The sequence below is a fragment of the Macrosteles quadrilineatus genome, unplaced genomic scaffold, assembly GCF_028750875.1.
Source record: "Macrosteles quadrilineatus isolate MER2022 unplaced genomic scaffold, UCM_ALF_1.0 Scaffold_1__1_contigs__length_201487025, whole genome shotgun sequence".
NCBI lineage: Eukaryota > Metazoa > Arthropoda > Insecta > Hemiptera > Cicadellidae > Macrosteles > Macrosteles quadrilineatus.
In genome coordinates this window covers 198742570-198754785 of record NW_026542594.1, presented here as the reverse complement: position 1 = coordinate 198754785, position 12216 = coordinate 198742570, and the positions used below count along the sequence as shown (strand labels likewise).

The 12216-nt window shown below is 34.7% G+C and overlaps 1 protein-coding gene across 1 annotated transcript in view; it reads right to left on the bottom strand.

Annotated features, from left to right (window-relative positions):
• Positions 1–12216, bottom strand: part of LOC128994089 (RNA-binding protein cabeza-like) — an 89491-nt gene that overhangs the window by 60872 nt on the left and 16403 nt on the right. The window contains exons 5-6 of the mRNA XM_054418340.1: positions 4838–4866; positions 3279–3415 (exon numbers count right to left, since the gene is read on the bottom strand). Coding sequence (XP_054274315.1) covers positions 3279–3415; positions 4838–4866 — 166 coding nt within the window. The remainder of the gene's footprint in view (positions 1–3278; positions 3416–4837; positions 4867–12216) is intronic.

Below are 12216 nucleotides of genomic sequence, written 5' to 3'. Positions count from 1 at the left end.
GGCGCGCGGGCGCACGCCCCTCCCTCCTCATCCCCTGCACCGGCCGCGCCTACCCTGGTTCCCGCGCGCTCTACCTGCTCTCAGCTACCTGCTGCCAACCTGTCACGTGTTTTGTATTTTGTAGTTATATTTTGTGATTGTGTTATAGCATTGACTAAGGAAATAAAATGTTGTTTCTCTTGTTTGTGGTTATTGTTAGTATTGTAAAGGTGCGATGGGAACCGCATCGTAAATACCACGTAATTGCAGTAAACGCTCGAAAGTGCTTAGAAGAATCCATGAACGGAAACGCGAGGGTGAGGATGTAAACACTACTAACAATAGTTCAAATCTCTCCGAAGAAACTAGCGAGGAAATTTTTGATCGTCTTGTGGCATCCAGGTAAGTTGTATTTTAATTAAATCATATTTAATTGTTGTTTTTTTTATGTATTTAGAAAATTTACATTTTTAATTTCTTCCCCGTATATGTAGTGTATGGAGAAAGCATTGTTTTCGTCAAAGTTTTGTGTCCCCCCCTGAACCCAAAAAAGTAGTACAGTATTCGAAGTGATGTCTGATGTGTGTCTTTATGTGTACAGAGCCACAGACCACACATGTAGTCCGATTTTGATGAATATTGTTATGTGTAGGCTCAGGGTATTTCCAGACATGTTTATTTTATATTTTTTTATTGTGATTTTAATGATGATTATTTACCATAAAATAACGGAAAATCAGATTTTCTCGAAATTTACCCGAAAGATGATTTTTTATTAAGTACGTAATAGTCCTTTTCACCACACAATGATGTTTTTGGCTGTATTACACATGGTGGAAGTAAATAAGGTGTGCTACTGCGCATCGTAGCCGGCTGCGGGCGGTGCGGGGGAGGGGTATCGTGACGTCACCTTGGGGGCAAACATGCCTCGCGACCATATCGAGCAGTGACGCCGCTCTAATAAAATTGTAATTTTTAATAGTAAGAACCGATAAAAATTCCTGAAACTTTGCATAGTCTTGGACTATTAACATGGGATGCTTATGATGTAAATTTTATTAATTTATTTGAAATAAAAACCATTCAACCACCGATCAAACTTCAAACCTTTTCATACTAACACAAAAAAGTTAGTCGGCTACCAAATCACGTATTATTTGGTCAGGTTTATAAGACCTGCGGGAAAGTTTTAGGGAAAGGTTCTAATTTAACTGTAGTATCGGTTGGATTTCGATAAAAAATTTACTTTTTTAGCTATGATGAATTATATTAAGCGGCAACGGAGCGCGCGCTCAGCCGATGACACCGTTTATTGGATAATAAGGCCACGCATTTATTATCCAAAACACTGTAGCCAGACTGTAGCTACATGTTATAAGGATATACTTTGTATTTTACATTTTAAATTAAATATGTAATATTAACATGTGACAGATATAATAAGTTGTACATTAAAATGCGTTGCAACATCTTCATTTATATACAAATTAACTCTCTTTGATAACACAGTTGCCATAAAATTTTTAGGATCAGAAATTAATAACATTTCCTTAACCAAAAACATAGTTCATTACATTTTGCACTCTTATAAAAATATTTACGACCTGAAAGTAAACAACTAAAAAATTAAACATTTCGTCACCTCTGGATTTTTCTAAACTTTTTTCAGTTTCTTTATAATTTTTTTTTTTCACCACTAGCAAAATTGCATTGTCTTAGCCTTCTGTTGATTTGTTTGATTTTGATATACGTTCGTATCGTTAGATATCTTCTGACAACGTCCTCTTGTAAGTCACCATTTACTAAGTAAAATTTATTGGTAATGGTAGTTACAGATGAACCCCAGTGAAATAGGATCCTAGCTGTCGAATTAAACTGGAATATCACATTTTTTTATCATGGTATTACAAGAGTGAAACAATTTTATATTTTAACCTTATTATAAATACAATGCTTAATCACTAACTTACCTACTTTTTAACAAAGTAGGCCTACATTTTATTATATATATTACGTTAAATACGTTCCTCTGCGTTAAACATCATTTATTATTTAAACCACTATTTGCAAACTTTGGTTTTAACTAATCAACAACGATTTGCAATACTTTTTAATGCAATTTGGCAACGTTAGCCCTATTCACAGAGGAGACAATATTATATATTCTCTGTGAACTATTACGAAATAACCCATATTCAAACGGGGGAAAACACACTAAAGTCAACAGAACAACAATTTTTCACATAAAAATATAAATACAGGAATAAAAACATCACTGATACTATGTTCATGAAACTACATTATTTGTTGGATGGCAATGTGTGATTAATACTTTGGCAACTGACTCGACTCGCAGCACGCTCTTCGATCACGCGCTCATATAACTTAGCATATCTCAGGAAATAACGCCCCTAAAGGTATATAGTTTGAATGAAAGTAAAATTTGGATCTTTATCTAAAACCAAATGCATGGGGCTTTCAATCTAGTAGTGTTATATAGTCAATGGTTGCGAGCACTCAGGTACAAGGGACGGACTAGTGACTGGTGAGTGGTGTGGTGTGGTTGTGGCATTGGTGCAGAAGGTGCGGCCGTCCCTACTCCCCCCTACCACCCACCCATCCCACCCCCAGCTAACACACACAGTTCCAGCAGCCTCCGAACGGTACCCCCAGCGCGCCGCGTGGCGACTCTGGGAACTACGGCATCTCAATGTGAGTGTCTGCTCGCGTCCAAACACCATTAAATATGGGCACTGCCAGCTTCACATACCTCTATAACTTACCTACTCTGAAGTGACTCCAACACTTTATAGTCGGACATAGAATGTTTTGTGCCGTAGAGATTTTATGCGGGTTGCCTGCTTTCAAAATATTTCCGCTCTCTGATTCTGCATTATGAATTTAATTTTACCTTAGTTTCTTAATTTCTTGCAGTTTCAAAGAATATTATGATTTTATTTAAAAAAAAAAAACCCCCCGTTACTTTTCAGTGACTTCCATGACCCACTTGTAAAATCAGTGACTTTTCTGTGACTGGTACACCCTTTTACATTAAAGTCAGCCTCGGCTGTTCTATGCCGCTGTAACACTTAGACAAGAAATGCTAAGTCGTAGACATTGTAGGCTACAATTTTTTAACAATTTGGTTTTGGAAATTTTTCTACCACATGAAATGTAGTGTTGGACATTATGAAACTCCTAAGTTTAGTTTTGGACATATGAGACTAGATGGCCTTAAACATTTTGAAATAGTCAGCTATAAAATAGTGGGTTTAGATTAAATTATCATCTTGCTTTACCTTGATGACTCCGATGGAACCAAAGTGCTGTTGTATCTCCTCTTCCGATGTGGCTGAGGTCATTCCGGAAACAAAGACAGTGTCTTCCTGGACGACATAGTCATCACCTCCTCTCCCTCCAAATCCCCCACCGCCTCCTGTAATCAAGCAGACGACGGAACTGTTAGAGAAAAGTAAAAATGCTTGACACTAGACAGATTCTACAAGAATAACAGTAGGCATAACAAAATAGAATTTTGAAATTAGTTGAGTTAATTTATGGAACCAAACAAAAAGTATTTTTTTTAGGAAACTTAATTGTTTGACTAATATACAAAAGTATTATAAAATATTTATTTTTTTTCTAACGTTCGATGTTGATTGCATTGTGAACCCCAATACACTAAGTATTTTTAGTGAAATAAATCTTGTGTTACTAAACTGTACTACTAACTCTTGTACTTATACCACACAACCATGAATAATTTACCACCAGTTGAGTAAAACACTAATTTCTAGTAAAATTGTTATCTCCTAATTATTTAGAGCATATAATTGTTTCACAACTCAAGTATTATATAAGTAAAAACCACCCATTTGGGCATTTGCCGTCGTCAATAAATTTCTACTAAAGTAATGCTGCACCCTAAAGATGAGTGGTATTTTACAACTTCATGACCTTAGGAGAGTCAACAACATGTTATACCTTTGACCAATATAATTTTTTCACTTGGATAAAATTCATGATTTATTATTCAACAAGCTTCAATAGCATTCTGTTTAACATTGAGTCAATTCTATATTAATAACTTCAATAAACCCTACCTATTGATGCTATTATTACTTTCACGAAAAAACTCAAAAGCAACGAGTTTATACTTGTGTTCGAAGCATATAACCTAGTAGAAAAACCCCTTATAGTACTTCAAATCTAGATACACTTAAAACTACGAATGGAAGACTTCAAACGTACTTTTTGTTACACCAAAGTTTACCTTTATTCACCTTTGGACTGTGCAAGAATGCACTACTTGACTACTCTATTATTCTTATTTCAACACCACCTGATTTTAAACTCAATAATTCTTGTCGACTGACTTAACCAAGCATTACACACAACTGTACACTCTAGACTTAATACCTTTCAGGTACAAAGAAGTCATACTATACCAAATACCCAGTATCATGTGATTATACCAAAACTTATAGTAAAAATCGAGTGGGAATCACACACCTCATAAGTTTGAGTGATAGCTTGAGAACTTTTACGGTATGTGCTCTGACGAAAAACTCATATAAAAAGTCAGCACCAAAAAATTAACACTCTACCCCTACCCCTTATTTTAACCTTGTAGACCAATTTGAACCTTTTACCAATATAATGCATGCCCAACAGTCAACCGTAAAACCATGAAGTGACTTTTATAATACTTACCCGTCACACTCAACCCAATTAAAAAACACTTAATCATAATTTTACTCCCCAAATAGAAGTCTCCCATTCATAGGCTAATGTCCAACGTAACATCTATAAACCAAAGTATAAAATAAGCACCGGACATTGCTGCCGGTGCATTTACCTTTGTTAAAACCACCCCTGGCGCCACTGCTAAAACAGAAAAACCAATCAGTGGATGTTAGGCCAGAGACGAAATCCTGAAGACTGCGAAGTATTTCTTCCTCTCATCTTTCCACCCTACTAATCTTCCCCTTTCCCTAAGTCTTTTACTACTACAATTGAGTCAATGAGTTTTAGTACCTTTTGACGGTTTGAGTTTTAATACCTTTTGACTGCTATTAAGTTAGAAAAATGTTCAAATTACATTTTTTTTTAAATTTGTATTTTGAGAAGAACAGTAAAACGAAATGTTTTATGTTAGACTTGAGACACAAAGAAATAAGTTTGAATTAATGGTTCTAAGTGTTTGTTCAACTAGTAATCTTACTGTTTCAATGTTACACACCCGCTATGATTGTAAATATTACTTAAAACCTCTTTAAAACACCCTGTACTCTATTTTACAGTAATTATTCAAATTTTGAATTAACTATAGGACACCCCTAAACAAACTTGAAAGTGTATGAATTTATATGTAACAAATTATCGGTAAAACGTAACTATAATAGTGACAAAGAAAAGCTTTTACTATTTACACTGTGAAATCACTACTAATTCACAATAACCCCCCTAAAATTATTTTTACGGTAGACTGAATTTAGTAAGTTAAAATCGATCCCCTCTTACCATTCAATCCCTAATTTGTACCAGAACATTTCTTATACCTTTGAAACCTGTATGAACACTCCAAAACAGCACACATTAAACTCAATAGAACTGAGAAATTTTGTCAGCATAAATTATTGAAATAATATGATTCATCAAATAACATTTAACACTGTAGAGAAAGGATATAAATACTGAATTAAACTAAAAACAATTTGTAGTTGGTGTTATTAACCATCTACAAAAATGTAGCCATTTTCAACAGATACAATTTTTGCAAATTTTTCAAATTTTGATGAAATTTAGCTAGCCTAAAAAAGATACTATAATCATTCTACTAGATTTGTTTATATGGTGTATATCCTTTCTCCAACGAATTATCAATAAAGCTTTTTCCTTGAATGAAATAATGCAGTTATCAAAACTAAAAAATGGTTGTTTGAGTTATATCATTACAAAGATACCTGGGAAATGAGAGTCTAAATGTTTCTTCAAAACCGTTTTGTCAGTAGCCGTAAATAAGTTTTAAGTGACAAAACAAAAATTACGATTGTATTGAGAGTATTACCATACTACACATGGTGGAAGTAAATAAGGTGTGCTACTCAGCCGGACACGTTTGCGCATTTCTGCGCATCGCGACGTGACGTCACCTTGGGGGCAAACCGCTTCGCGCGCGTATATAGCTCAGCGTAACACTGCTCTATTAACATCAACATTTTGAACTGTTAGAATTGAGGAAAAATTATGAAACTTGACATGGACATCAATTATAAGTGGGCGATGCGTGTTGTGAAAAACTAGTTTGTAATTGTTAAAAACTTAAGTGTGAAATCACTCTTTATACTTGGCCTTTCTTAAAACTAAACATGTAAAAGTTAGTCGGCTACCAAATCACGTACTATTTGGTTAGAAGCATTTGACCGGCAGGAAAGTTTTGGATAAAGATCCAAATTTAACTTTCCTTCAAACTATATACCTTTAGGGGCGTTATTTCCTGAGATATGCTAAGTTATATGAGCGCGTGATCGAAGCGCGTGCTGCGAGTCGAGTCAGTTGCCAAAGTATTAATCACACATTGCCATCCAACAAATAATGTAGTTTCATGAATATAGTATCATTGATATTTCTATTCCTGTATTTATATTTTTATGTGAAAAATTGTTGTTCTGTTGACTTCAGTGTGTTTTTCCCCGTTTGAATATGGATTATTTCGTAATAGTTCACAGAGAATATATAATATTGTCTCAATAAAAGGTTAAATTACCTGTGTCCGCCGGTCGATCCTGTAGAATCCTATTGCAGGATATGCATTTCGGCGATGTTAAATCGCCATCATCAGTCCTTAATATAAGAGCTTGTACTTCCCCATTAGGTGCGTCTTAAAGTTTTGAAAACACGTACACAAATTTTACACATGACGAAACACATAAATACACGGTAGGCCTACTGCGGACATAAAATAGACGCGCGTCGGTCGTGTGTCGAGTCTCGACTGGAGTCAGACTTTACTTGCAGAGTTGACCTTTGTCCTGTCTCTGTCCTTTGTAGCTACAGGTGGCGTTTCATTCAACTTTAACAATGCTTCAAATAATATGTTGGATTGTAGTGTACTTTTATCATTCAGAAGGTTGTGGGGGGTGGTTTTTGAGGCTTTGTAAATTTCGTTTTGCTCTAATGATGTCATTACTCGACTTTTTCTACAAACGTGTAAAGGTTTTAAATTATCATTCAAGCTGGAATAACTGTGATTACTATTGACTAGGTGCTCGGCAAAATTGGATTGTTGTGTTAGACTATTTTTGGGAAGGTGTTCTTTAAATCTTTTAATAAATGGTCTGCCAGTCTGTCCAATATAGAACTTATTACAGTCATTGCATGTTATCTTGTACACTCCCGACTTTTCACTCAGGTTTTTATCACTTTGTTGGGCTCTAGGTTTGAGGAGATTTTGGACGTTATTGGATGTTCTAAATGCTACAGTTTTGCCATGTTTTTTGATTTCACTTTTTAGGGTGTGGGGGATCTTTTCTCCATATTCAACTGAGACAAATTCTGTTTTTATTTTAGGCCTTGGATCTGCAGTTTCTGTACAAATTTTCTTTCGTTGTTTGCTAATTAATGTGTCGATTATGTTAGGATTAAACCCATTTTTGACGGCTATGTATTTGATGATATTTCTCTCGTTCTCGAAGTTTACGGGGCTAAGTGGTACTGATAGCAATCTATAAACAAAGCTATTGTAAGCTGCCAATTTATGAGCTATAGGGTGGTGGGAGGTTTCGTGGATGGTTGTGTCTGTTGCTGTAGGCTTCCTGTATATGTTAAATGAAATATGTTCTTCGTTCTTTGTTAAAGTTAAATCTAAGAAATTAAGTTTGCTGTCAGCTTCTAACTCAGTGGTGAAACTTAGTTTAGGATGAAAGCTGTTCATGTAGTTGCTGAACATTCTAAATTGCCTGCTATTACCATCATACAATGTCAAGATGTCATCCACATATCTGTAATAAAAAATTATTCTGCTTTTGTACTTGTTTCTCTCGTTTGTCCAAAGATATTTGTTTTCTATGTGGTTTAGAAAAACTTCTGCAAGGATACTTGAGAGGGGCGACCCCATCGCAAGTCCTTCATTTTGAGAGTAATACATATTGTCAAACTGGAAATAATTTTGGTTTAGTACGATTCTTAGTAAAGACATTAGTTCATTTATTTCCTCTGTGCTTAAGTTGGATTTATTTTTTAAATTGTCTTGTAGAATTTCTAGTGTTTCACTGACAGGAACGTTGGTGTATAAGCTGCTTATGTCTAATGAAGCTAACGTATATCTTGGGTTCAATTTGATAGTTTTTGTTTTATTGATCAAATCAAAACTATTTTTCAGGCTGTGGCTGTTTTCTAAAGTTACATGTGTTTTGACAATGCATTCTAGTTTTTTGGCTAATTTGTAAGCGGGAGCGGGCATGTAGTTAACCAGGGGTCTAATTGGGTTGCCTTCTTTGTGTAGCTTTGGTAGGCCTTTTAGTCGGGGAGCTTGGGGATTTATTGGTTTAAACTCTCTGATCTCCCTGTCAGTTAACAAAAGCTTACTGTTGGATAAAGCCTTATTTAACTCTTTGGTGTACTTAGCTGTCGGGTCCTGTGGTAGTTGGTCGATTAGATTGTTATTAATAAAATCCAGAACTTTGTTACTGTATTCTGCTTGGTTCATTATCACTAATGTATTGCCTTTGTCTGCTTTTGTAATGATAAGGTTGTTATCTGTTATCTTTGCTTGGATATTTTTTAGGATTACGTTTTCTTTTTTATATAAGCAATTGTGTTTGAGTTTCTTAGGATTTTTTAAGGTCTTTTTCAGTTTGTTATTTACCATTACTCTGACTGTATTCTGATCATTTATATCACTGAGACTTTGAATTGCTGCGTCAGCATTGATAATTTCTGAAAATAGTCCTTTAACGCCTTTTTGAGGCAAATTATACTTGAAGCCTTTGTTTAGCAAATTTATCTCATTAACATCAAAAACAATTTCAGTGAGGTTAATTGTCCTTGGGTAAAACTTATGGCTAACCTTATTAAGATCAAAGTCATGTTTTTTATTTAAAAGGGCTTCTAGTTTTTTGTTCAAAACTTTCTTTTTTCTTAGGATGTCTCTGCTAATTTGTGATTCTATTGTAAACAAGATATTATTGAGTTGTGCGGGATGGATAATGTTAAGCATCTCGACGTGAGATTTAAGCAGTAATTTATTCAACATAGACTTTTTGCAGTGCTGCTGTTTTATTTCATGTTTTAACCAAGACTGTTCTGCTATTAATTTTGCCTTTTTTGCTGCTAATGATTTGTTTTTGATTTTCACAGAGATGTACTTAGGAGTGACGTTGTTTTGTACACATTTAGTGTTAAACTTAATGTTCTGTATGGTCTTCAAAACTTTTAATTTCAAGTTCTTATATTTGTAAACAACTTTTGCCTGGCTGGCTGACAACTTCATTTTATGTTGTTTGTTGTTCCGGATCGGTTGACAATCAATAAAAGGTTAAATTACCTGTGCCAAAAAACTAGAATGCATTGTCAAAACACATGTAACTTTAGAAAACAGCCACAGCCTGAAAAATAGTTTTGATTTGATCAATAAAACAAAAACTATCAAATTGAACCCAAGATATACGTTAGCTTCATTAGACATAAGCAGCTTATACACCAACGTTCCTGTCAGTGAAACACTAGAAATTCTACAAGACAATTTAAAAAATAAATCCAACTTAAGCACAGAGGAAATAAATGAACTAATGTCTTTACTAAGAATCGTACTAAACCAAAATTATTTCCAGTTTGACAATATGTATTACTCTCAAAATGAAGGACTTGCGATGGGGTCGCCCCTCTCAAGTATCCTTGCAGAAGTTTTTCTAAACCACATAGAAAACAAATATCTTTGGACAAACGAGAGAAACAAGTACAAAAGCAGAATAATTTTTTATTACAGATATGTGGATGACATCTTGACATTGTATGATGGTAATAGCAGGCAATTTAGAATGTTCAGCAACTACATGAACAGCTTTCATCCTAAACTAAGTTTCACCACTGAGTTAGAAGCTGACAGCAAACTTAATTTCTTAGATTTAACTTTAACAAAGAACGAAGAACATATTTCATTTAACATATACAGGAAGCCTACAGCAACAGACACAACCATCCACGAAACCTCCCACCACCCTATAGCTCATAAATTGGCAGCTTACAATAGCTTTGTTTATAGATTGCTATCAGTACCACTTAGCCCCGTAAACTTCGAGAACAAGAGAAATATCATCAAATACATAGCCGTCAAAAATGGGTTTAATCCTAACATAATCGACACATTAATTAGCAAACAACGAAAGAAAATTTGTACAGAAACTGCAGATCCAAGGCCTAAAATAAAAACAGAATTTGTCTCAGTTGAATATGGAGAAAAGATCCCCCACACCCTAAAAAGTGAAATCAAAAAACATGGCAAAACTGTAGCATTTAGAACATCCAATAACGTCCAAAATCTCCTCAAACCTAGAGCCCAACAAAGTGATAAAAACCTGAGTGAAAAGTCGGGAGTGTACAAGATAACATGCAATGACTGTAATAAGTTCTATATTGGACAGACTGGCAGACCATTTATTAAAAGATTTAAAGAACACCTTCCCAAAAATAGTCTAACACAACAATCCAATTTTGCCGAGCACCTAGTCAATAGTAATCACAGTTATTCCAGCTTGAATGATAATTTAAAACCTTTACACGTTTGTAGAAAAAGTCGAGTAATGACATCATTAGAGCAAAACGAAATTTACAAAGCCTCAAAAACCACCCCCCACAACCTTCTGAATGATAAAAGTACACTACAATCCAACATATTATTTGAAGCATTGTTAAAGTTGAATGAAACGCCACCTGTAGCTACAAAGGACAGAGACAGGACAAAGGTCAACTCTGCAAGTAAAGTCTGACTCCAGTCGAGACTCGACACACGACCGACGCGCGTCTATTTTATGTCCGCAGTAGGCCTACCGTGTATTTATGTGTTTCGTCATGTGTAAAATTTGTGTACGTGTTTTCAAAACTTTAAGACGCACCTAATGGGGAAGTACAAGCTCTTATATTAAGGACTGATGATGGCGATTTAACATCGCCGAAATGCATATCCTGCAATAGGATTCTACAGGATTGACCGGCGGACACAGGTAATTCAACCTTTTATTGATTGTCAACCGATCCGGAACAACAAACAACATAAAATGAATATTGTCTCCTCGGTGAATAGGGTTAACGTTGCCAAATTGCATTTAAAGTATTGCAAATCGTTGTTGATTAGTTAAAATAAAAGTTTGCTTTTACTAGTTTGCATTTATTATTTAAAAGGAATGTATTTAACATAGTATATAAAATAAAATGTACTCTGTTAAAAAATAAGTTGGTGATTAAACATTGTATTTATAATCAGGTTAAAATATAAAATTGTTTCACTTTTGCAATACCATGATAATAAAATGTGATATTCCAGTTTAATTCGACAGCTAGGATCCTATTTCACTGGGGTTGTTATCTATGTCGCAACTTTGGCTCGGGTGCGGGGGTGTGTACGGGGGATGATCACGTGTTGTTTGTTTTGTTTTCGTTTGTGTTCACCGCGAGTTGCAGTAGATGTCAGTTTTCCTTAGGGCACACATCTTTCTACAAAAATCCCCCATTAATGGGGGATAATATTGCATAATTATGCAGTGTACGGTTGTTGTAATAGTTCGAAAAATAAGAAAACGCAACCAAACGTGCAATATTTTAGTTTTCCTCAACAAATCAATAGGAGGCTAAGACAATGCAATTTTGCTAGTGGCAAAAAAAGAAAATTTCTAAAGAAACTTAAAAAGTTTAGAAAAATCCAGAGGTGATGAAATTTTTAATTTTTTAGATGTTTACTTGCAGGTCGTAAATATTTTTATAAGATTGCAAAATGTAATAAACTATGTTCTTGGTTAAGGAAATGTTATTAATTTCCGATCCTACAAATTTTATGGCAACTGTTATCATGTTAATTTGAATAAAAACGAAGATGTTGCTACGCATTTTAATGTAAAACTTATTATATCTGTCACATGTTAATATTACATATTTCATTTAAAATGTAGAATACAAAGTATATCCTTATAACATGTAGCTACAGCCTGGCTACAGTGTTTTGGATAATAAATGCGTGGCCTT